The 24445-nt window shown below is 39.2% G+C and overlaps 2 protein-coding genes and 1 pseudogene across 2 annotated transcripts; 1 reads left to right on the top strand and 2 right to left on the bottom strand.

Annotated features, from left to right (window-relative positions):
• Positions 1–1660: 1660 nt before the first annotated feature.
• LOC118930906 (olfactory receptor 6K3-like) lies at positions 1661–2611 on the bottom strand. Its single transcript, XM_036922929.2, has one exon. It carries the CDS (start codon positions 2609–2611, stop codon positions 1661–1663), a length of 951 nt encoding a protein of 316 aa, XP_036778824.2.
• A 7607-nt stretch (positions 2612–10218) lies between these two features.
• LOC118930883 (olfactory receptor 6K3-like) lies at positions 10219–11216 on the bottom strand (annotated as a pseudogene).
• Positions 11217–22580: 11364 nt separating this feature from the next.
• LOC118930901 (olfactory receptor 6K6) lies at positions 22581–23593 on the top strand. Its single transcript, XM_036922925.2, has one exon. It carries the CDS (start codon positions 22634–22636, stop codon positions 23591–23593), a length of 960 nt encoding a protein of 319 aa, XP_036778820.2. The 5' UTR covers positions 22581–22633.
• Positions 23594–24445: the final 852 nt, after the last annotated feature.

Below are 24445 nucleotides of genomic sequence, written 5' to 3'. Positions count from 1 at the left end.
ACTGCTCCGTTGTGAATCTATTTGATTCCATATCCCTCTATCCAGAGTTCCCGTATGGACCACGGTTCTTAGCATCTGCTTTTCCAAGCTTTGATTGTTTTTTCCATGGCTTATGTGTAGAATTCTATCCATCTAATTCCTACATTCCTATCTCCTATTTTTTTGTCCAACATCTGGAAGATAAGTATTGTCTTCCTGTGGATCTTGTCTGCACACATACTTGAGGAAATGATTCAAGTTTGGGAATTAATTCAGGGCACTCTTTTCCACAGCACTTATAATATTTTGGTTCTATTTTATTGTGTTTTGTTTTGATGTTGCTGCTAATTTTTAAATATACATCTTTGATCTCTGCTGCACTACCTAACAGACTGAACCAGTTAGATACTTTAGCCAGAAGAATTATTCCCTTTTTTTTCCTTCAAAGGAATGTGATATATGGTATTTCAGGGCATTAAAATAGCCATCATGAATGTCCTGGGGTGACCTTATTTTAATCTTTATTATTATATCCTTGACACTTTTCAGAGCTTAGGGCATCTGACAGTTTATCTAGTCCTGACTTTCTTTATTTCTATGGAATTTTTGGTGGAAGAAAATGTCACTACGTGGTTTTAAACTGTTCTCTTAATTTAGAAATCTAAACTTACCTGTTAGAAAATTAATGTCTGGTGGCGGCGCATAAAGCACATTTCAAAGGAAACAAAAATGAAAACAAGAGTAGGTAGCCTAAAAAAGTTTATATCTCTGTTTCTCTCTGTTTCTCCACCTATCATTTGACAATGTGCTTGAAACTACTTCCAAGAAAATAGTCTAGTTAAATCAGATTGGGTGAATTCAACCAAAACTGTCAAAGTAAAATCAACATTGAAGTCTACTTTGCCCTAGAAAAATAATAGACCAAAAACATTATGAATAATAACCATAGCTAAGTATTCTTAAGTATGAGCTTTTATTTTTAAAACATCACTCTTTATTATAGTTTCCTTAAAAAAATCTACAACAAATGCTAGTAGTTAGTGGTTAGTGACAAACAATATTAATAGCTAACACTTATTTTGTCACTTGATCTACGTTATGTGCTATCCTAACTACTTGCATAGAATAGTAACTCAATTTTCATAATAGCCATATGAAGCTCTACTTTTACAATATACTAGTTTTACACCTATTTCATATATGGTGAAATTAAGATGTGGAGATATTAATTAATCACTTGGGCAAGGTCACAAAACTAGTTTGTAGTACCAATGAAATATGAATCCAAACCTCATCTACAGATTTTATGCTTTTAACCACTATATTTTATAATCTGTAGTTGTTACTAATGCTTACCTATAATGTTACTGATGCTTATAAAATAATAATAATAGAACAATAATACTTACATAATAACAATAAAATTAATGTTCATGAAATATATTTTAATGGCTTAAACATTGTATTTTGTTTCTATTATTTTTCCATCTGTGCATGTCTGAACAGGGAGTCCATTATATCATAATTGAACATGTATAAATAGAACAAACATGTACATATGAAGAAGAACTGAGATAAATGGAGAGAAAATATCAGTGTAAGAATGAAGGAGTTACATGTCCATGTTATGGTTTAGTAGGTTAGAGTAATATCCAAAATGAGAGGTGCTCATGTGCTAACATCAGCTTGCAGATGTACTAAACACCTTCAGAAAGCAGAGAAGCTTCTTGATTGCAATCTTCATATCCTTGTTTCTCAAGCTATAGATGATAGGGTTGAAGAAGGGAGCAAGAACTGCAAACATCAGGGCAATGACTGTGTCCAACATGGGTGGGAAAGTGGCAGAGAAACGCAGGTACATAAGAGATACACTGCCGTAGAACATCACAAAGACACCAAGATGAGATGCACATGTAGAAAAAGCCTTCTGGCGTCCTTCAACAGAGGGAATCCTCAGGATTACTGTGACAATTCTGATATAAGAGAGGGCAATTATCAGGACAGAGAAGATGATGGCAATTGCGTGGATCACATCCTCAATCAGAATCATGGATGTGTCTGTACAAGCCAAACGCAGCACAGGTTCAAAGTCACAAAAGATCTGATGGATTTGGTTGGGCCCACAGAAGGGCAATGTGGAAATCCATGCGATCTCTGGGAGCAACACAAGAAATCCAAAGATGCAGGAAGCCGCAGACAGCTGAGCACACAGCTGGGGGGTCATAATGGTTGGGTAGCGGAGAGGGTTACAGATGGCGACATACCTGTCAATGGCCATGGTGGTCAACAAAATCCCCTCCGAATTTCCCAAAGAATGGAAGAAGTACATCTGCAAAAGGCAGCCACTTATGGAGATGGTCCTCTTCTTACTGAGGAGATTGGAGAGCATCTTGGGAATGGTGGCTGTGGTGTACCAGATCTCCAGAAAGGAGAAAATGCTGATGAAATGATACATGGGATTGTGGAGGTGAGTGTCCAACCTGACTGCAAAAAATATAATGAGATTCCCAATAACAATGAATATGTAGATGATGAGCAAAGGAATGAAGAGGAGGAAGCTACCATTTTCAAACTGGGGGAATCCAGAGAAGAGGAACTCTGTCACTGCAGAGGTCTGGTTACTCCTCACCATGTCTCAGCAGCCGTAATGGTTATGGGTAAGAAGGCAGAGCTCACTCCTTAGATGAAAAATAAAGAGTCAGGTCTGTTGACTCATATAAGAGACAAAGGAAGAAATGCTTTAGGTAGATGATTTGTCTGTATTATTCTTGGATTCAATAAACAGATATATTCCATTAGTACCGACTATGTGCTAAGCACAACTGTAGGTTTATCTTATTGAATTCAGTAGTGAAGAAAACAATCTCTACTTTCATGAAGCTTATATTCTAATCAAGGAGACACAGAATAAGCAAATAAGCTATTTATAATATCATATTATACATTAATGTAAGCTACATTAATAAAAATAAAATCTTGGGGTACTACAAATAATCACCTTTTATAAGAAGTCCCCAAATCATTTTGAAACACATACCAGGTAAATTCACAAATGGTTCTTGGCTATAGATTACACAGTCACAACTTATAGTTTTGTTTTCTTCCCCTCTCTATATAGTTGTAAAATTGTATTCTGCATTTTCTGGAAAATCCTTAGTGTCCCGAATCTGCTCCTTTATCAGACCCAGAGAAACTTTGAGTGTGGTTAGGGAAGAGGTTAAGGTTTTCAGGCACAAATATCAAGGTGAGCCTTGGTGGAAGCCTCCCAACAGCAGAAAAAATAAAGCTGGCAGAGACTGGCCAGCACAGAAAGAAGGGACCTGTATGAAATTGAGCAATGGAAAATTCTAGAAGCATAAAGAAACCCCTCATATACATGCTCAAACAATTCAGTAGAGAAGGGAAAGTATTTTAACAAATGGTACTGGGAAAATTGGACATAAATATGCTAAAAACATCTTGCACCATATACAAGAATTCATACAAAATGGATCATAGACTGAAATGTAAAGCTAAAAACTATAAAATACCTCCAAGCAAGAAGAAGAGAATATCTTTATGACCTTTGATTTGACAAAAATGTACATGCTGTAACCAAAAGCATGATATGTAAAAGAAAAACATTAATAAATTAAACATTATCAAAATTGAAAAGTTTCCTCTGCAAACTAAAATGTTAAGCGAATGTGAAGAAAAGTCAGACAGGGAGAAAGTATTTGCAAAACACATACCTGACAAAAGACATATCCAAAATTAATGAAAACTCCAAACTCAATAATAACAAACACCCATAAAAAATTAACAAAGGATTTCGACAGACGTTTTACCAAAGAAGACATCTACATGGTAAATTAATCCATGAAAAATATGATCAGCATCAACATCATTGGTCATTAGGGAAGTATAAATTAAAACTACAGTGAGATATATTACCATTACATGTATGTAAGAATGATTACAATTTTTTAAGTCAAGAAACAAAACATCTGGCAATATCAAATGCTGGGAAGAATGTAGAGCAACTGGATGTCTCACATATTGTTGGTGTGAATACAAAATGTTACAGCCTCTATGGAAAAGAGTTTAGCAGTTTCTTATAAAATTAAACAAACATTTAACATATGCCAGCAATGCCATTCCTTGGTATTTTCCCAAAAGGAATGAAAACTAATGACCATACCAAACCTAGTGCTTTTTATTATAGTGCTTTTATTTATAAAACTTTGAATAATCCAAATGGCTTCCAACTAGTATATAGATAAACAAACAGTGGTACATCCATATAATGAAATACTATGCAACAGTGAAAATGAATTAACTGCTGACTACACACAACATGGGTTAATCTCAAAAGCATGCTGTTGAATGAAAGAAGTCAAAGGAGGCAAACAGACACTATAGGCATTGCAGAAGTTATTTGCCAGCAGATAAAGGGCTTCTGGTGATTATGGGAAAGAATAGGAAGGAAAAATATTAGTGGGAGTAATAAGAACAGAACTATATTAGGAAGAGACTCCTGGAAAAATAATAAAAGGCTACTATATTAGATAATGACCTAATATGTCAGATTGTGAGAAAAGCCCAGACAAATACAGAAACCTGGCTTAAAAATATTTCCACATAGGCTGAGAAAATAGCATCCCAAGCTAGATGGTACTTTTCAATGGCAGCTTAATTACAAGTCTTTGCTCAGATTTCCAAGTACAACATCTAAGACAAAGTATTTTGTGCCTAAGAAAGCCTCAGCTCCATGTAAATGAAATATAGTGACCCACAACTTTAGGGAAACTTTCAGTAGTAACTTTAAGTTATCACTTTTGCAAAACCCAACACTGCATAGGGAAGAAGGGTGATAGAGGTGCAGGCCTGTAGAAGACCGTTGACATAGACTTGCCCTTCTTGGTCTTCTGGACTCTGCAAAGCTGAGAGGAGTTAAACAGAAAGAGCTTGGAGAAACTGAGAGAAAAAGAATGGAACCAGGGCTGACTTGAAATTCGCATAGATACTAGACTGGCCTAAGACCTGAGGGGGAACAACCAGATCATGGTTGACCCTTCTCTGAAAGAGGAAGGGAAGAGATTTAAGTTATGTAAAAGTTTTGAATAAAGAAAGTAGTTTTAAGAGTTCAATGCATAGAAATTAAAGAATGAATGAGTACAAAATCACTCCTACCCTGCCCTTTACTTCAAAAATACATATGCAGTGAGGAGTCTGACTCCTGGCTCAAAAGCCTGTGTGATTAGAGTCAGTACCATGGGATGAGGATTTTCAGAAATAGGCTCTTCCAGTCTATCTGACAGCCCTTTATACATTATCTTATTTGGTTTACATTCATTTGACTGGAAACAGAGAGCAGTAAATAAAATTATGTCCTCCTGGATCAGAAATAATTTATAACATTTGACTGTGAAAGCAGATGAACAATATCTTTACTGGTGAGAAAAATCTTGGTTATTCAATCCATCCTGCCCAGACAAAACAGCATAAGGGTAGCTCCTCTCCACTGAGCCTGAATCCATTCAACCACTCATGCAATCTCAAATATGTCCCCAGATGTTATTATTTAAGTCAACAGAAAGAGCACAAGTTAAGCATCCTTTCCTTCTCTATCTACCCAGCAGCCAATTTACTTTCTCCCTGACACAGGACAAATCTGCCTCTTGAACCAACATGCCCTCTCCTCTTACCTTTGGCAGAGACAATGAGGTCCCTTCCCTTTCCTGGGCTCATGCAGTGTAAGTCCTTTCAGTTAGGCAGGAAAGACTTGTACCTATTTCAAAAGCTTTCTGAGGGATCTCTCTACCAGAGGATTTCCCCAGATAACTAGAGGAAAACAGAAATTCCATTTCCCCGTGGATTAATCAGTAGACACCTCCTTCTCTGATTTTTTTCTCATTAGTTCTACTTAGTGTTGGGAATTCCAAGAGTCTTTTAAAAGTATGAGCCTTCTTAGAGAGATTTTTCTCAGAACAAATAGGCTACATGAATGTACATTTTTTCCACTTTTATTGAGAAATAATTGACATACATCAGTATATAAGTTTAAAGTGTACAGCATGAAGTCTTAATTCACTTATATTGAGAGTTGATTACCACAGAAGGTTCAGCTCACATCTGTCTTTGCATCTAGATACAATAAAAAAAAAGAATAGAGAAACCAGACTATTTCCTTATGATTAGAACTCAGGATCTACTCTAACAACTTTCTCATCATATCATACAGCAGTGTTAGCAACTGCCATCATACTGTACATAATATCCCTGGTGCTTATTTATCTTGTAACCAAGAATTTATACCTTTTAACCACTCTCCTGCAATTCCTTCTTCTCTCACCCTCCACCTCTGGTAACCACAAATCTGATCTCTTTTTCTATGAGTGTGTTGGTTTGTTAGTTTCAACATATAAGTGAAATCATACAGTATTTCTTTCTCTGACTTACTTCACTTAGCAGAATGTTTTCAAGGTCCATCCATGTTGTCACAAATGGTAAGATTTCCTTGTTTTTTTCAATGGCTGAATAATATTCCACTGTATGGGTATATATGTGTATGTATATATATATACACACACACACACATATATATACATATATGCATGTATATATACAACTTCTTCAACCATTCATCCACTGATGAATACTTAGTTTGTTTCTGCATCTTGGCAATTGTTAATAATACTGCAAGTAAACATACATCTTTTCAAGTTAGTCTTTTAATTTCCTTTGGATATATTCTCAGAAATGGAACTGTTGGATCATGCTGTGGTTCTAGTTTTCATTTTTGAGGATCCTCCATAATGGTTGTGCCAATCTAAAATCCCACCAATGGAGCACCAGGATTCCCTTTCTTCCACAGCCACACCAGCATTTGTTATCTCTTGCTTTTTGATGGTGGTCATTCTAACAGGCATGAGGAGATAGCACATTGTGACTTAATTTGCATTTCCCTAATGACTAGGGAGATTGAACACCTTTTTATGTATATGTTGGCCTTTCATTTATCTTCTTTGTAGAAGTATCTATTTAGGTCGTTTTCCCATTTTTTATTGAGTTATTTGGGTTTTTTGCTGTTGTCTTCTGAGTCCTTTTTATATTTTGCATATTAACCCCTTACCACACTTCACAAATATGTTTCTCCATTTTGTACATTGCCTTCTCACTTCCTTGATGGTGTCCTCTGCTGTGCAGAAGCTTTTTAGTTTGGTGTAGTCCCACTTGTTTCTAATTTGCTTTTTTGCTCATATTTTAAGTGTCATACCCCACCTCCCCCAAAATCATTACCAAGACACATGTCAAGGAGTTTTATTCCTATGTTTTCTCCTAACAGTTTTATGGTTTCAGGACCAGAGGTTCCAATGAAGATTTTACCACAATGTGGGATTCTCTATATCCATATCCCTTATAAGATAATCTGGCAGATCACCCTAACAAGAGGTAAAATCTTTTTCTTCCTGAAAAACGTTTCCTTCCTGAAGTATTCTCTGTGTCAGTTAATGCAACTCCATCATTCCAGATGCTCATCCTTGACCCCTTGTTCACATTTTATTTTCAGTATATCAGAAAATCTTGTTACTTCTCTTGCCAGACTGTACCTAGCATTGAACCCCATTTCTTCATCTCCATTGCCAGCATCCTAATCTGGGCTATGGTCATCTCTCACCAGGATTATGGCAATAGCCTCCTAGGGACTCCAGCTCTGCCCTTGCCTCTTTTCATGGTCTTCTCAACACAGAAGCAACCATGGTGGTTTCAAACTCCATATTGGATAACATCCCTCCTGTGCTCCAAACTCTCAGTGGCTCCAGTTCTCAGAGTAAATTAGGAAAATCTGAACCTTTACAATGGCCCTCAATGCCCTATGTTATCCATCTCTTATTTCTCTGAGCTCATCTCCCCGCGATCTGTCTCCATCTCCTGGTCCATGTCAACCACATCGGTCAACTCAGTTCCTTAGACCAGCCACCTTGGGGCTTGTACACTAGCTTTCATGGCTGCCTGGATCATTTTTGCCCCCATGGAGCCATATGACTCACTCCTTCATTTTCTTTGAATCTTTGTTCAAATGCAACCTTCTAAATTAGGTCTAAAATGGCCACTGTAATGAAGGTTAGGACCTACCTTCCCACAACAGATCCTCTTATCCTGCAATATTTTCTTTTCTGTTTTCCACAGAACATGCAGTTTTTATAATTTGTTCATTTTCTTTGTTTATTTTTAATATGTATTTTTAAAATGTCTCCCCTCCCCACAGCATAAGCTACATAAGGACAGGACTTCCCTTTTTTTCTTTTTTTTTTTTCATTTTTATCACAAGTGCCTAAAACTGTGCCTGGAATAGTAACCTCCGTAAATATTTGTTACATGAATGAAGAAATGGGTCACATACTTACTTCCTTACTGGGCAGTATCTTTAAAACTTTGCAAGATTTTAGAGCTAACTACAAAAATAGTTCATAGAATCAAACATTATTCATATTTTGCACTAAGGAATTTGTACATATTTACTATTTGATGTGTTTGCATTATTTGACCAATTAGAAAATCATATCAATCTTATAACTCTAATTTAAAATTTTTAAATTTATATTTGTCTTTTAAATCAACTTTATTAAGATAAAAGTTAGAGTCAATAAAATTGACATTTAATCAACATATTAGGTTTATTATTTAAAATTGAAATCTTACCATGTTAATCACAGTATTGAAACCTTTAAAATTATTTAAGATTAGTGGTATTTATGTTTTGCTACATTTTTTTAGATCATAAAGGTTATTTTTAAAAAATAAAAAGGCTTTCTTTGTTGAGTCAGAAAATTGAAAATCTTAAAAACAAAATAGTGCAGATCACATTTAAATGTAGCTAAAAAGGATACAATTGCCAACTTTATAAATCAGACCAAATGTTTGTCAAAAAACTTTAATAGTAGAATGATAAAAAATCTATTAGCTTTATAAATGGAATACTAAGATTTTTTGGCAGGAATTCAAAGAACAAGGAACTAGGTTTCTGAATGTTTACTTCAAATAAATTTAATTTCATAACCAAAGAAATTTCTATATCATTTTCTTCACACAAAAATTTTCTTCATAGATATCAAAAAGCCCACAATAATACAGGAGAGGATTTTCATTTACAGGAGGGAAAGGGGATAAAGGATAGAGCTGGGACCCTGAGTCCTGGGAGACGGAGGGGTCTGGAGCTGACCCCAAGTTGAAAGCTAGCTTTTTCTTCCACTTTAGCGCCCCCAGACGGGTCCCGGAATTTGTCCAGCCGCCTGGCGGAAGCTGGGACTTTTTCCTTGTGTCCTGTACTGCGAATATGTGCGTTCTTCGCGCATCTCCCTTCTTCCCTCACCTACTGGCTGACCTCTTGCCCTCTAAGCTGCCACTGCCAATCGGCCTGCCTCCTTAGTCTGCTTCCCACAGGAGCCGGGCAAAAGCTTCTAGAGGCAATTTCGTCTGCCTCTAAAAATACCAGTGTGGTTTTGTGGGCGGAAGACAGGGAGCTTTATCCCAAAGTATAAAATGTGTGTGAACTTTTTAGTAGCGAGCGTATCTTCAAGGCAGAAACAAAGGAAGGAAGGGACATTCCAGAGCAGAAAAGCAGTACAAACCAAGACACTGAGCTATGACGTGGCATGGCATTTTAATGCAACAGAGCATAACATGGATCGTTTTTGACATAGTGATATTCGATTTTTAGAGACAAACACATCGAGGTATCACTATTTATCTTTAGATAATGTATGCCTTTTTGGGGGTCCCAAGGCTATATATTTTATCCACTTAATCTTCAAGCTTCCAAGAGTGTGTGTTCTGGGATTTTCAAAACGACATGAAACATAACTCACAAAGGAGTTGATAAGAACAGCATGATATAAACATCATTAAGTCAGTGGCATTAAGAGCGCCGTGATCCTTGTAGGAGATTAGACACAACCTATGGAGGCGTAAAGGTCTCTGAGATGAATCGTTAGGAAGCCAGGCTTCGTGCTGAGGTTAAAACCACCTCACTGCTGTACATCTTAATCTTTCTAAGACGAAAAAAAAAGAGCTGGTATCAGAGCATTGTGAAGAATTCCAGAGTAGGTGAGGGAAATTTTTCGATGTGTAAGAAATAAATATCGAACAGATGAAACATAGTTCTTAGGTTAGAAAACTGGAAAGTGGGCCCAAACAACAACAAGACCATAAAGCATGCACAGTCATTTTTAGAACTGACTTGTTAGTGTTTTAAATTTAAGGAGATACTTCTTCCACTGGATGTGTCTGGACTCTCATGGGCTTCCAGAGACACTGAACGTTTTTTGAGGACAGAAGGCTTTCTTGATGGCGTCTTTCATGTCTTTGTTCCTCAGACTGTAGATTACCGGGTTGAAAAGTGGGGCAAAGACAGCAAACATCACTGCAATGGCCTTGTCCAGCAGTGGTGGGAACAGGACAGAGAAGCGTAAGTACATGAGCCCGACGCTACCAAAAAACAGCAAGAAAACAGAGATGTGGGCTGCACAGGTGGAGAATGCCTTCCGACGGCTCTCACCTGATGGAATCCTCAGGATCACAGCGATGATTCTGATGTAGGAGAGGGTGATGATACCGACGGAAGTCAGGATGCCAATCGCGTGGATCACATCTTCAGCCAGAATCATGGATGTGTCTGCACAGGCCAAGCGCAGCACAGGTTCAAAGTCACAGAAGAGTTGATGGATTTGGTTGGGGCCGCAGAAGGGAAGGGTAGACATCCACACAATCTCTGGCAGCAGCATGAGGAAGCCAAAGACACACGAGCCAACAGAGAGCTGGAGGCACAGACGAGGGGTCATAATGATTGCATAGTGAAGGGGGTTGCAGATGGCGATGTACCTATCGATGGCCATCACCGTGAGGATGAAGGCCTCCGTGACCCCAAGTGAGTGGAAAAAATATATCTGCAGGAGGCAGCCAATGAGAGAAATGGTCTTTTTTTCACTGACCAGGTTGGAGAGCATCTTGGGGATGGTCACTGTGGTGTACCACATCTCCAAGAAGGAGAAGATGCTGATGAAATTATACATGGGATTATGGAGACGTGTGTCCAGCCGGACAGCAAAGAAGATCATGAAATTTCCAACAATAATAAACACATAAATAAAGAGCAAAGGGATGAAGAGTAAGAGGCTGCCATTCTCAAACTGAGGGAAATCAGAGAAATAAAACTCAGTCACCTTTGTTTGATTCTCCTCCTGATCCATATTTTCAGTGGTTTCACTTGTTGGGTTAATGGAATCAAATACAACTCTACCTACATTCCAAAAAACAAGTATAAACTTTCTTTTCCAGCAGCTCAACAGCCTTGAAATGAGGTTGATTAAATAAAATATACTGCATGAGTTGTTTTGCCAATTATAAAGTGATCCTATCTGATTTGCAAATATTTTTTAGCAATCGTAATATCCTATGTTATCGACTATTCTGTTTGCTAAGCAAACGATTTTGTTATTTGGACATATAAATCAATACAAACTCTCCTGAATGCAATTGCAATTTTTATTGAGAAGCTTGTGAGTGTTTAGAGCCTGCCTTATAGCACGTGGCCTAAGGAAAATACTTTAAATATTAAAACATTATGTACACAGATGTTCACTGGAATATTTATTACAATGATAAAATTAGAGACAGCTTAAATAGGCGGTCAGTTTCACTTTTTGAGATGACATATTGGAGACCCAAAATGAGTTGTGACAAAATGATCCCCTGTGTGGATAAGAATAAGACCATTTTAAAGCAAGTATTGTAAACACTGAAGGGCTGGTACAGGTTTCCTTTGTGAAAAAGAAAACCCAAACTTACTGAATTTACTTTAAAACACTACGGCTTAGACTCATGTGATATGTCTGTGCGTACAAGTTAATCTGTATTCTGAAGATGGTTAGTTAATAGCTGAAGCAGACTAATCTAGAAATCACACTCTAGGAGTGGTTTGGTAACATTTGTAAGACTTTAAGTGAGCAGTTGACACCCAGAGGGAGGGTTGTCAGGAGCTTCAAATATCCATACCTGTAACCACACCACAGGGCTCATTCATGAGCATAGAGCAGGTTTTCCCAGCTTCAGCACTGTTGACATTTTGGACCAGATCATTCTTTGCTGGTGGCGGGGGGAGGGAAGCGTCCCTATCAGATGTCAGTAGCACAGACCCCTTCCCCAGTCGTGATAACAAGTGTCTCAAGAAATTGCCAAGGGACGGGTGGAAGTAAAACCACTCCAGTTGAGAACAGTGGCATACACAGAACATTAGATTTTTTTTTCTCTTTTTGGCAAAAAAACAGGCAACCAAGATATATGGATTGGCTAGAAAAAGAACTAAACCCTTTGTAGTGAGTGATGAGACTACAGTGCCCCCAGCCGCCTATAAAGCTTGGAGGAGAGCAATCATTTCTGTGATCCTCCCTGAAGGGACCATCCATCACCTAATCTCACTAGGTTGGCTTTTCTACCAGAGAGCAGTTTCTTACATTTTGTCTCTGATAGAAACTTTTATTTATTCTTCTAATCAGAGAGCCTAAGGAATGGAGATTTGGGACTTCTAGGAGCTGCCAACAACAGGTTCGTTAATGGTTTTTGCCCCTGCTTGCTAATAAATGTATGTGCAGCAGAATTCTGAGACGTGGCTTCGCTGTATTGAACTACCTGGTAATGATGTTGTTGAGATATATGACCTCTATGACTACAGGACATGACTGAGATGTTAATTAATGTTAACTATGATGGTAATCGTAGTGCAATATGTAAATGCATCAAATTAACAGGTACATCTTGAACTCACACAATGTTATATATTAATTGTATCTCAAATTTTTTAAATTAAAATAAGTCAATACATACAGAAAGCTACTGATGATTAAAAAAACAGCCGAACAGTTGTGCTCTGGAAATAGGTACAATAAGTAGGCAAATTATTTTGAAACCAGAATAAGAAAGGCTTTAAACAAATAGAAAGTCTACTTGGTATACAGCAACCAAATGTTTTTTCACTTTTGCTTTTTAGAGACAGAGTGGAATATTAAATTTGTGTTGAAACAAGAGAAATATCAGGGACAAAATTTCCCCTTGCATTTATCAAAACTTCTACTTTAAAACAAGAGGGGTTCACAAGAAAAAATAATTCACTCTCTGGCCATTTCTTGCCTTAATTATTCCTATCTAGACTCACTGTTTGCAGGCTTGTTTTCCTCCCATTCACCGTCCACTTGACTTCTTAAATGCAGAGTTGTAAATCCTGAAAGCAGACCTTATAGTGGATCCTAGAGGCTTCCAAGTGAACCCTGAACTTCTTTAAATAACAAGTAATATGGACATATATGAGATTTTTTAATCATTTTGACATCCCTATACCTTTTGGTTCTGTCATCCCAGTGCTCTCCTCATATGACAGAAATTAACACCCGTATGATATTCTGGGTTCCTCTTTCAGAGGCAGCAGGGAGATGAACAGGGAAACTAGCATTATGCTCTGTGAGTAATATATTTTGGAATTAGAAAATTGAAACTTGGAAAAGGGAAAAACTGAAAGGTCTTTAAGAAGGAAAGAAGATACATATAGGAAGACAATTCGAAGCAGATACCTGGATGCAAAATTATATCTAACAAGACTCCTGTGTTTTCTGGAAGAGTAGATAGCCCAGAATCTCAACTAGGAAGTTCCATTGTTTTCTGTGGTGGTGTTTGGTTTGTAAGGCCATTTTCTTACTCCACTAAGTAAAATACAAACACCTAGATTAGAATTTAACCCGGAAACCCTTAGAAGTGAAAAGGATCATGGACCTAGTGGCCCAGACAAAATTTAATACATTTCTCCAGGTGTTTGTTATCGTAGGGCCATCTGTAGTCCTAACACAATTTCGCCAAAACCCCTCATCCCTGAGCTATCGTCTTCATTTCAAACCAACAGAAAACATTGTGATTCTGTAAGAATCCTCCCCAGTAGACAGCAAACAAAGCCTCTCACCCATACACCAAAGCACAGGGCCCACCCCTTGCCCCATACCCACCTCTTTCAGACACCTAAAGGCACCCCTCCTGGTTCCAAAATGTCTTCATCATTATTGTCCCCAGTCCAAAACACAGGAAGGTTATAACCACAGCCACAACTTGAAGCTTCTCCAGCAATTGTCAAATGGGAGAGAGGCTCTCCTCCGACAGGTTCCTCCCCAGCACCCAGGGGAAAGCACCTCCGGGTCCCGCGTGTTTAATTAGGGGAGGGCTTGCTGCCACACTCCCCTTTCATGAGGCCCCCGCACCTAGAGGAGGCTAGGTTTCTGAGGCAGGCTAGAAATCAGATGGAAAGAGATATTAAGTTTTCTTTTCTGTCCATGAGGTGAAAGAATTGTTTATGTAAAAAGTATCGGCCGAGACAGCGGAAGGGTAAGGAAAAGAGGAATCAAGCTAACAAAATGTGATTGGAAGGCAAAGGATTTTCCCCATTCATGAAAGCAGCTTCCGGGCAGCGCAGTGATAGCGCAGCCCAGCTCCGTGCATGTTACGGAAGATTCTGCCAGCAGCTGCCCAGCACGGCTCAGCGGAACTTCCTCAGAAGAACACAGAGGATCACAGGGTCGTTACCCGTGACAGCCTTTAAAAACAGACCCTTACTAAGCATTTGATGAATGAATGTATGGTTAAATGGATAAATAATTGAATTAATAAGTGAATCAACAAATTTTAAGGGAATGAGGGCTCCCTTGCATGAGATTTCATACACTTCAGTGGTCCCAGCAGAAATGTCCCCAGTGGAGTCAGGAGATCTGAAGACGGCCTTTCCTGCCTCACGAGAGCCGCATCTACCAGTGAGAAAGCATGAGTTAGTCCTCAGAAAGACCTGTAATTCTAAAAGCACCCCCGACAATGAATGGGGAATACAACCAGAAGGATACTTTGCTCTCTTCTTTTCCTTTCTTAAACTAAAAGTTGACCTTAACATTTACCTCTAGGTGGGTAAAGCCAGAGGAAAAAGAAATACACAACACGAGATTATTTTACTTTTCCTACAAAAAGAGACATAAAACAGGCATGAGGTGTTAATTATCCAAGGGAATAATAGCAACGGAAATGGAAATGGAACAGAATTTGAGAACAAATCGGGGATTTTAAAAACCTGATAGGACATGGATATATACATACGACACCAACAAGAGAGTCGAGGCGCCTCTGTTGAGTAAGACTAGATTTTTTAAAGGCGATATTTAAAAACAGACCCTTGCTAAGCATTTGATGAACGAATGCATGGTTAAATGGAAAAATACTTGAATGCATGAGTGAATTAACTAATTTTAGGAATCGATAGTGACCCAGGAATAGACTGATTGGTATTGTGTGTACCCTTCACTCCGGTTTCACTGAGAGTCTTACGATCTAAGATAAATTCCTTTCCATTTGCTCTGAAGCTCTGTCTCCTGTGATCTCAGGCAGAGGTACCATGTCTTCAGTTGTCCACCTGATCAATGTACCCTCAGTTCTTCTTGCCTATGTAGTCTGTCCATTCAGTTTACAAATAGGCTCAAATATATTCATCTTAAAACATATACTCTTAAAAAATACATACATACATATATATATATATACATACATATATATATACTCTTCCTCTATTCATCGTTGCTTCAGAGCTACTATGTTGCCTTTATTTATTTTCTTTATTCCCTTCTGTATTTTCTTTAAAGAGTAGTTTGCCCTTTTATCTCTATTCTGCTTCCACTTTTTTGTCATTCACGTGAACCTATGACCCCAGCTAAGAAATAGAACATTATCAATAGCATTGAAGTGGCCTGAATGCTCCTCCTCAATCCAATTCTCTTTCCTCCCGTATTTCATGTCAGTATTAACCTGAAGTTTGTGTTTATTATTCTAGTAAGCTCATGGATAGGGAGTTGAAAACAGTATATTGTTTAGTTTTTCCTGTTGAACTCTATACAAATTGAATCATGGTTAAGGCATTATTTTACAACTTGATTATTCCCTCAACATTATATTTCTGAGAATCATTCATGTAAAAGTATCTAGCTGCTTGCTCTTCTGTCTTGTATAAATGTGACACAGTTGAATCATCCATTAGGCATGATGTTTTTTGTGTTGTAGAACAAAGCCATCTTCAAATGTACAAGATTCTGCCAAATTGTTTTCCAAAGTCTGTGTCCCTTCAACAACACAAGAATTTCTATTGCTGCACATCTTATCTAATGCTCTGTGCGGTCAAACTATTTGCTATTCAATTGTTGCATGTAATAATGCAATATTGTTTTGATTGCATTTCCTTGCTTATCAATGAGAAAGAGGGTGTGTGTGTGTGTGTGTGTGTGTATACACCTATATATATATTTACTTGGTTTTTATCATTTTCTTTTTAAATTGTAGGAGCTCTGTATATTTTGAATAATAATTGTTGCATAATTTACAAACACATACAGATAGTATGTATCTTGTCTTTTTACATTCTTTATGGTACCACAGGGTAAATGCAAATACTAATGTAGCTGAATTTATTGGTCTTTTCTTTTATAGGTCATATATCTACTGAACTGTTCAAGATTTTTTTTCTACCTGAAGTGATAAAAATGTTCTCCCAGATTTTCTTCTAAAGTATTCAAGTTGACTTTTTATATTAAATCTCCATTCTATCTATAGATTTGTAGGTAATGAGGTCAGGACAACTTTTATTTTCTGTTTCTCCTATGGTTAAACTGAGGTGCCAGCACCATTTATTAAATCGGTCCTTTCCCCACAGACCTATTGTGCTAATTCTGTCCATCATCATACCCACGATCTGCTGTTTCTGTTCCGCCATATGTCAAAATTCCATTCGCATCAGTCTCTTTCTTGGCTTTCATTGGCTTGCTTACCACATTGGCATTTCATTATTTTGCTTTATAATAGCCTTCGATATATAGTATGAGAAGCCTTACATTCTAATCTTCTCCTTCAAAATATCTTATTCTTATTTCCCACTTTGACACATTCCACCCCTCCTTACCCAACGGAATTTTGATTGAAATTGCACTGAAGTAATAGACTGATTTATGTAGAATTGGTATGTTTATGCTACTGAGACATTCATACAGCATGTTGATTGATTGATTTCGGTGTCTGATACCCTCCAATACAGTTTTATAAAGTGCTACATTTATGTCTAATACATCCTTCATAGCTCCTTATTTTTGTTAACATTTTCAATGATATCTTTTTATTACATTTCATGTTGACTGGTGCTACTATATAATAATCCAATTGTTAAATATATTGGTGTCACTAGTCTGTCATCACCATACCTTTCACTTTTAATGAATCAAGTATCACATTGGTCATGTTGACTTGTAAATCTAGATAATTTTAGCTAAAATATACTAATATGGTAAAAAAATAGCTAATATGGTAAATATTTGCTAATATGTTAAGAAGAAACTGGATGTTGGCAGAATTGAAACAATTTTCTAGGTTTGTGTAACAAATGTGGTTATTACCAAATTACCTCAAACAAGAAAGCTATATATATTAGTACATGTCCATTCACTTGTGAAACCTTTTATAATTTGGTTTTACCTTCTTTTGGAAGTTTCCACATGGAATTTCATATCATTAAATAATGCCAGGGTTTTTATTTCTTTTCTTACAATCTTAATGCTATGAATTTCTTTTTCTTTTCTTACTTCCAAGCAAAGTTTTAACTTTTTTTAATAGTGGGCACCCATGCTTTCTTACTTTAAAAAGAATACTTTTAGTAGCTCATTATTACCACTTTATATGTCTTTTGAATATATGATTGATTAGTATTAGAATCTTCTTCTGTTCCTAGGTGCTAGACTTTTCTCTTTTAAATTAAATAAAATAAATAAGTCATGGGGATGCAAAGTACAGCTTGGGGAATATAGTAAAAAATATTGTACTAACTTTGTAAGGTAAAGATGGTAACTAGACTTACCGTGGTGAATGTACAGGTGTGAAATCACTATGTTGTATGCATGAAACTGATACAACATTGCATGTCAATCACACTTCACTAAAAAAGTTCCTAAACCACTAAAAATTAATTAATTCATGATAAAGAAGAAGCTTACAGAATAAATGCAATATATATATATATATATGACTTCCTACAGTGTATAATTATAATTATTATTATTATAAATTATTTTTGACATAAAAAGGATTTATGTTTTTTATGGCTTACGATTTACCTTCAGGTAAACTGTACTAGTGGCTTTAATATCACATCAACTGGGAACTAAATGCTACACCTCGGGCCATTAATCCTAATGTTCTCCCAAGTCATTATTTGTTCTCTAGCATTCCCAGAATAGAACATATCTCTATATAAATGACAATTTCTGGTCATTCTCAAAGAGTAACACTAAGCATGAAAATCTAAGATATTCATCTTGTGTTATGGAGCACTGTTTCTACTGGTGTGAGATCACTTCTGTAACATTGTAGATGATGTCGTGACACACACGTGTGGCCCTGGAATTGCTCTGTTGGAGGACACCCAGAATGGGGGACTGACTTCCTTCATTAAGCAGGAGTCCGCAGGATGGCTCGGGGCTGTGACTGGTGGATTCCTCGCTAGCCAGGTCACTGAGCATCTGGGAAGGCTCAATAAGTCCTACTCTCTTCCTGCCCCAACACAAAATAGGGAAGTTTCTACATATGGGTAGAGCTTTGGGTGCAGGTGATGAGAGGGGGATGGAACTGAAGGGACTTACGTCCCTGGGAACCAGTCAAAATGGGCGCACTAAAACATTTGTTTCGAATTCCAACACCACCATGTGGGGACCTTACATTGCCTCACGTGCCAGATTTGTTTGCTCCACCGCCAACCTTGGGTGGTGCCTGTTAAAGATGTGAACGTAGGCATGTAAGCCCCAGTGTTCTTCCTGCTCCCAGTGTGAGTAGATTCGTGTCAGTGAGTCAGGGCTGGTGTTCCCCAAAAAGGCTTTGAAGTCCTGTGAATAATGCCCCCCCCCCACACCACATGTATATCCACGTCCAACTCTTTGGAAGCTATGAATGTTATTCTATTTGGAAAAGGGCTTTTGCAGATGTAATTAAGTTAAAGATCTTAAGATGAAATTGTTTTTACTGCATTAAGCAAGCAGACCCTACATGCAATGACAAAGGGCCTTATAAAAGACAGAGGAGGAGGAGGAGGCAGTGGGAGACTGGAGTGGCAGAGGTTAGAGTGATGTGACCACAAGCCCAGGAACGCCAGCAGCCACCAGGCACTGGAAGAGACAAGAAAGCATCCTCCCTTGGAGCCTGCAGAGGGTGCGGGCCTGCCAGCACCTTGACTGGGGTCTGCCAGCTTCCAGAAACACACGAGAATAAGTTTCTGTTATCTTAAGGCCCCAAAAATCAAATGAGATGATAAATGTTTAAAAATTTTAACTCTCAAAAATATATTTCTTCTTATTATTATCAGCAGAAGGAATGGAAAACATAGTGAAAAATGGGTGAAAGGCTGAGAAGAAAGTAGTATTTACTGATTGTTATTCCAGAGCATGATACTGACATGCTGTTCCGACTCCCACAGCTGTTCTGGGCTCCAGTGCCCAGCGCTGCACCTCCCGACAAGGGACAAGGGCATTTAGCCCCTGGAAAGCTTTTGAGACCCGACCCCGGGGAATATCTAATAATTACATGACAGTCTTCCTGTAATTTGTCCCTTAGAGGGGAGAGTAAGATGCACCATTTTCTTTCAGATCCTGCATCATCTAAAGAGAAACTCCCAGGAAAGACAATCTTTCCATTCCAGTTATTCCCTGAAGAGCCTTCGGAGACACCCATATCCTCATGAAAAACAAGCAGGGAGCAGGTTGCTGCGAAGATTCCGAGGAGCTTCTTGTGGGCTCGGGCAGGGTAAGTGTAAAGACCACGGAAAAGGTGTTATCTCATGGAGACTGCCCGCCTGCCTTGTACTCTTCCTGTACCTACTCGGTGTTTTCCTTATATCCTTAGTTCTTCCTTACCCAGAAGTTGCCCCAGTCTTTCTTTTTCACTATATGGGATCAAACTTCGTATGTTTAGAACCTTATCACATAAGTTACGAAATCAGAATAATGAGAAATGAAAGAACGAAGGGACCTTAGAAAGAATATAGTTCAGCTAATAGATGAGGATGCTGATAATATCTAAGGTCTGTCCAACACAAATTAAGCCCAAAGAATTGTGGATTCCTGCGGAGTCACAGAGAAACTTACTTTTTTTCCCCCAAGATTAAAATCTAATTCAAGTCTCCTTTTACTATACAATGAGTATTTGTAAGCTGAGTTCCTTGGCACTGCTGATCATCTGTCATTCTAGAAGATTTTAAAATGTCCTTCATGTGTTTGAGGACAAGAATAATGTTTTATTCAGTTTTAGATAGCCCTTGAACCTGTGGCGGTGACTGGCACATAGCAGAGGATCATCAATCTATAAATGTTAATTGAATAAATGAATGAACAATGAATAATGATGCAGCCTTCCTAGTGAGAAGGGCCTCAGAGCAACAAAACAGTCACTCTGTCTGTCTTTTATGACCCACTTAGCACTGAACTCCCTGGCCTTTTCTCAGAGCCCCACAGTCCTGTCCATCTGTGTGCTCCATAATGACAATTCCTAGTCATTCTCTGGTAGTTTTCACTGAAAAAAAGACAACAGAGAAGAGACTGAGCAGTGGCTGCTTCAGTCGGAGAATGCGCTGCTCTCTCTCACCTTCCCATGCAGGCTCTGCCCTCCTGCTAAGCACTGCTACTTGTTCTACCAAAGCCCTTCGCTCCTCTTTCTTCCCCAAGGCTGAGGCATAAGGCAAGAGGCATCCCATGTAAATAAATTGTCCTCATCTGCAGTGCATTTATTTCAATCTGTTTTTGACCTGAAGAAAAAAAACACATCAGCCCTCTCATCTCAGACACCAAGGTACCCAGAGCAGGCAACAGAGTAGGGGGCAGGCAGAATCCCTGGGAATCCTGACCTATGTTTCCCACCATGGTATAAAACCTAATAATGGACTTCTAAGACCCACAGACCAGACTTCCAGTTATTGTTTGGATCTTAGCTATGTGACTCGGGACCACAAGATATGCCTCCTCTCTGGTTCTCAATTGCTCTACCTATAAAAGAATACTACTACTCTATTATAGGCAGAAATGAATGAGATAAAATATGTAGAGTGCCCAGTATCATGGCCACTGGCTTGTTAACACTATTTCATTTATCCTTCATGGTTCCTCCTGAGGAAGATAATGCTAATGGGTGGATACTTAAAATGCAAGGAGGATGTCAGAGGTCATGAAAGAGAAAGTATAAAGGACTTTTGGGGGTCAGAGGAGAGAGTATCTCCTTCCCAGAGTGAGAACCAGCACAGTGTCCTTGATAATGAGAACATTTAGGGGCCATTGGCTACTAGGATTGCAACTAGAAGAGATCAAGAGGGTGGAAGGGAAGAACGACAGAAGCAAAAATAGAAATGTAGGCACTTGGTCCTATTTGGCTGAGCTGATGCATATGTAGATGAATATTTGGCTCTCAAATTTGATTGGAACCAGATCAGAGAAGATAATATCAGGCTAAGATCTTTGGGCTTTATCCTTGAATGGTCTTGAAAAGAAGAGGGACAGTAAGGCCATTCTTGGGAATGTGCATCCCTAGAATGACTTGTTGGCAATAAGGAGACCAGCGGAAATATGTTAAAAATAGTCCCAGGGAGCAGAAACGCATGCTGCCATCCTAAGTAGTGAGCCTCACAAAAAGCTCAGCTGCCCTATCTACCCAGCAAGCAGATGGGAGCCTTATTTCGAGTGTAGCTGATTTTTCTCACATTTCCTTCCCAAAGTAGCCATAGTTAAGAGAGAAGTGATTTTTTTGTGGAGAATGATTTCCCTCCTTTGATTCTGAAATGTAGCCTTCCTGGAAAGCTGAGATGTGTCAGGGTGGAGTTAAATACTTGTCCAAAGTGCAGTGGCCATTATTCAGGTGCAAGGTGGTCCTAGAGAGACTTGGTCTGATCAATATCAACCACTGAGAGAGGAACAGGAGCAGGAAGAGGAGAAGGGGAAGAGGAATATTTGCTGATAACTGAGTGCTTACCAGCTAATAAGAAACAGACATGTTACTATGAAACCAATAGAAAAAAAAGGCAGAGGGATAAAGATGAATACTTCAACCAGCCTCACATTAGACGTGAGGACTAGATAGGGGGGAGCAGCATGAATACTGAGAGAAGAGCTCCTGCTGGTATCACTGTATTTTTTTTAAAAATACTTTTCTGATGAACATCAGTGGAGAAATTTTGGAAAGAAAGTTACACATTCAAAATCTAAACACAGTGGGGCAGAGTGCAGAGAAAAACTCAGAAATTAAAGAGGTGACTGAACCTCCAGAAAATATTGCCAAAAAATTAGCTTTGTACGTCACTTCGTGCTTTCTCTGCATCAGTTGGGGATGCTTACGAAAAGGTCCACTTAGGGGTCCAGAAGCAAATATTTCAGGTATTTCTGGCGTGGAGGTACAGCTGAGGGATATTTCTAATTGGCCTGTTTAGGATCCCAGGCTCAGTCTAAGGCACTGATCACAGAAAGGCCAAACCATTTTCAGTGGGAAATCACCACCCTAATTCCGGGAGTTTGTCTTTTTCTTCCTTTCATAGATGACACAGTTGATGACCAGTGGGAATCAGACAATGGTGACTGAGTTCCTCTTCTCTGTGTTCCCCCATTTGCATGAAGGTGGCCTCTTATTCTTTATCCCCTTGCTTCTCATCTATGGATTTATCGTGACTGGGAACCTGGTGATATTCGTCGTCATCCAGCTGGACACGGCCCTGCACACCCCCATGTATTTCTTCATCAGCGTCCTCTCTTTCCTGGAGATCTGGTACACCACGACCACCATCCCCAAAATGCTCTCCAGCTTAGTCAGTGAGCAGAAGACCATCTCTCTGGCTGGCTGCCTCATGCAGATGTACGTCTTCCACTCTCTTGGTATCACAGAAGGCTGCGTCCTGACAGCAATGGCCATCGACAGGCACATAGCTATCTGCAGTCCCCTCCGTTACCCAACTATCATGACGCCCAAACTCTGTATCCAGCTGACAGCCGGATCCTGCCTCTGTGGCTTCCTCCTCATCCTCCCTGAGATCGCGTGGATCGCCACCCTGCCTTTCTGTGGCTCCAACCAGATCCATCAGATCTTCTGTGACTTCACACCTGTGCTGAGGTTGGCCTGCACGGATACATCCCTGGTGGTCATTGTGGACGCCATCCATGCGGTGGAAATCCTGGCCTCCTTCCTGGTCATCGCCCTCTCCTACATCCGGATCATCGTGGTGATTCTCAGGATGCCCTCAGCTGAGGGCCGTCACAAAGCCTTTTCCACCTGTGCCGCCCACCTCGCCGTGTTCTTGCTGTTTTTCGGCAGTGTGGCTGTCATGTATCTGCGATTCTCAGCCACCTACTCGGTGTTCTGGGACACAGCGATTGCTGTCACCTTTGTCATCCTCGCCCCCTTCCTCAACCCCATTATTTATAGCCTGAGAAACAAAGACATGAAAGATGCTATTGGGAGGATACTCTGCCGCCAGAAGAGGGCAGGTGGGGTTGGGAGATAGACGCAGTCCTCGGGACTCTGAAAAACCTCCTGGGGGTCCAGCCCTTCGCGGTTCCTTGACTTGCGCATGACTGTGCTCGGTGTATGGTTCTATTGCTATAAACAAGAATGAAAACCTGTAGTGTGTGACCATTGGCGGCCTGGTTACCACGTCCCACGGTAGATGAAGCAGTAAGCAGACTCCCCTGCTTTGTGGCGCAGCTCAGCCTCTTCCTCACACTCCACAGCTGGGCTCCTGCCTCCCTCTTCTCTGGTCCCACAGGCGGTGAGGCCAGAGAGCAGGACAGAAGAGGCATGAAAGACGTTGTCATTCTGAAAATTGCTACTGTTACCTTCCCAGCACTCCTCTTCCCAGGAATGAATCCTCCCGTTCTTCAGCATTCTACATTAATAAACAGTCTCCTGACACTAAAAAGAAGCAATCTCCACTTTTAGTTTATTTAATCCAAAACTCAATTGAACAGCCATGGACTGATCAGGTGCACCAAGAGGATTTTAAATATCCTGAAGTCATTCGGTCAGACATCACCATCATTTAAGGGTTGGAACGAAAGCCCCAAGGAGTTTACTGACTTGCTTAAGCTCATATAGGTAGTTAGTGACAAAGTTGGGACTTAATCTCAGGACTTCTCCTCGTTTTTTGTCCCAGTTAATACATACTTTTATGTAATCTATTTTGTGTTCCAGAAATGAAATTATAAAACCTCTTTCCCCAGTAGGAAACTTTACCAGCCTTCAAGAGTCATAGGAGTCACTGGTTTTTCTCCCCATGAGTTTCCCATCCGTGGGTGATCCTGGAACCATGGAAAGACTATTGGACTATGGGGTTCACAAGACCAGATTGTATACCTTT

Source organism: Manis pentadactyla, chromosome 19 (genome assembly GCF_030020395.1).
Source record: "Manis pentadactyla isolate mManPen7 chromosome 19, mManPen7.hap1, whole genome shotgun sequence".
Classification (NCBI taxonomy): Eukaryota; Metazoa; Chordata; class Mammalia; order Pholidota; family Manidae; genus Manis; species Manis pentadactyla.
This window is presented reverse-complemented; position numbering and strand designations above follow the sequence as displayed.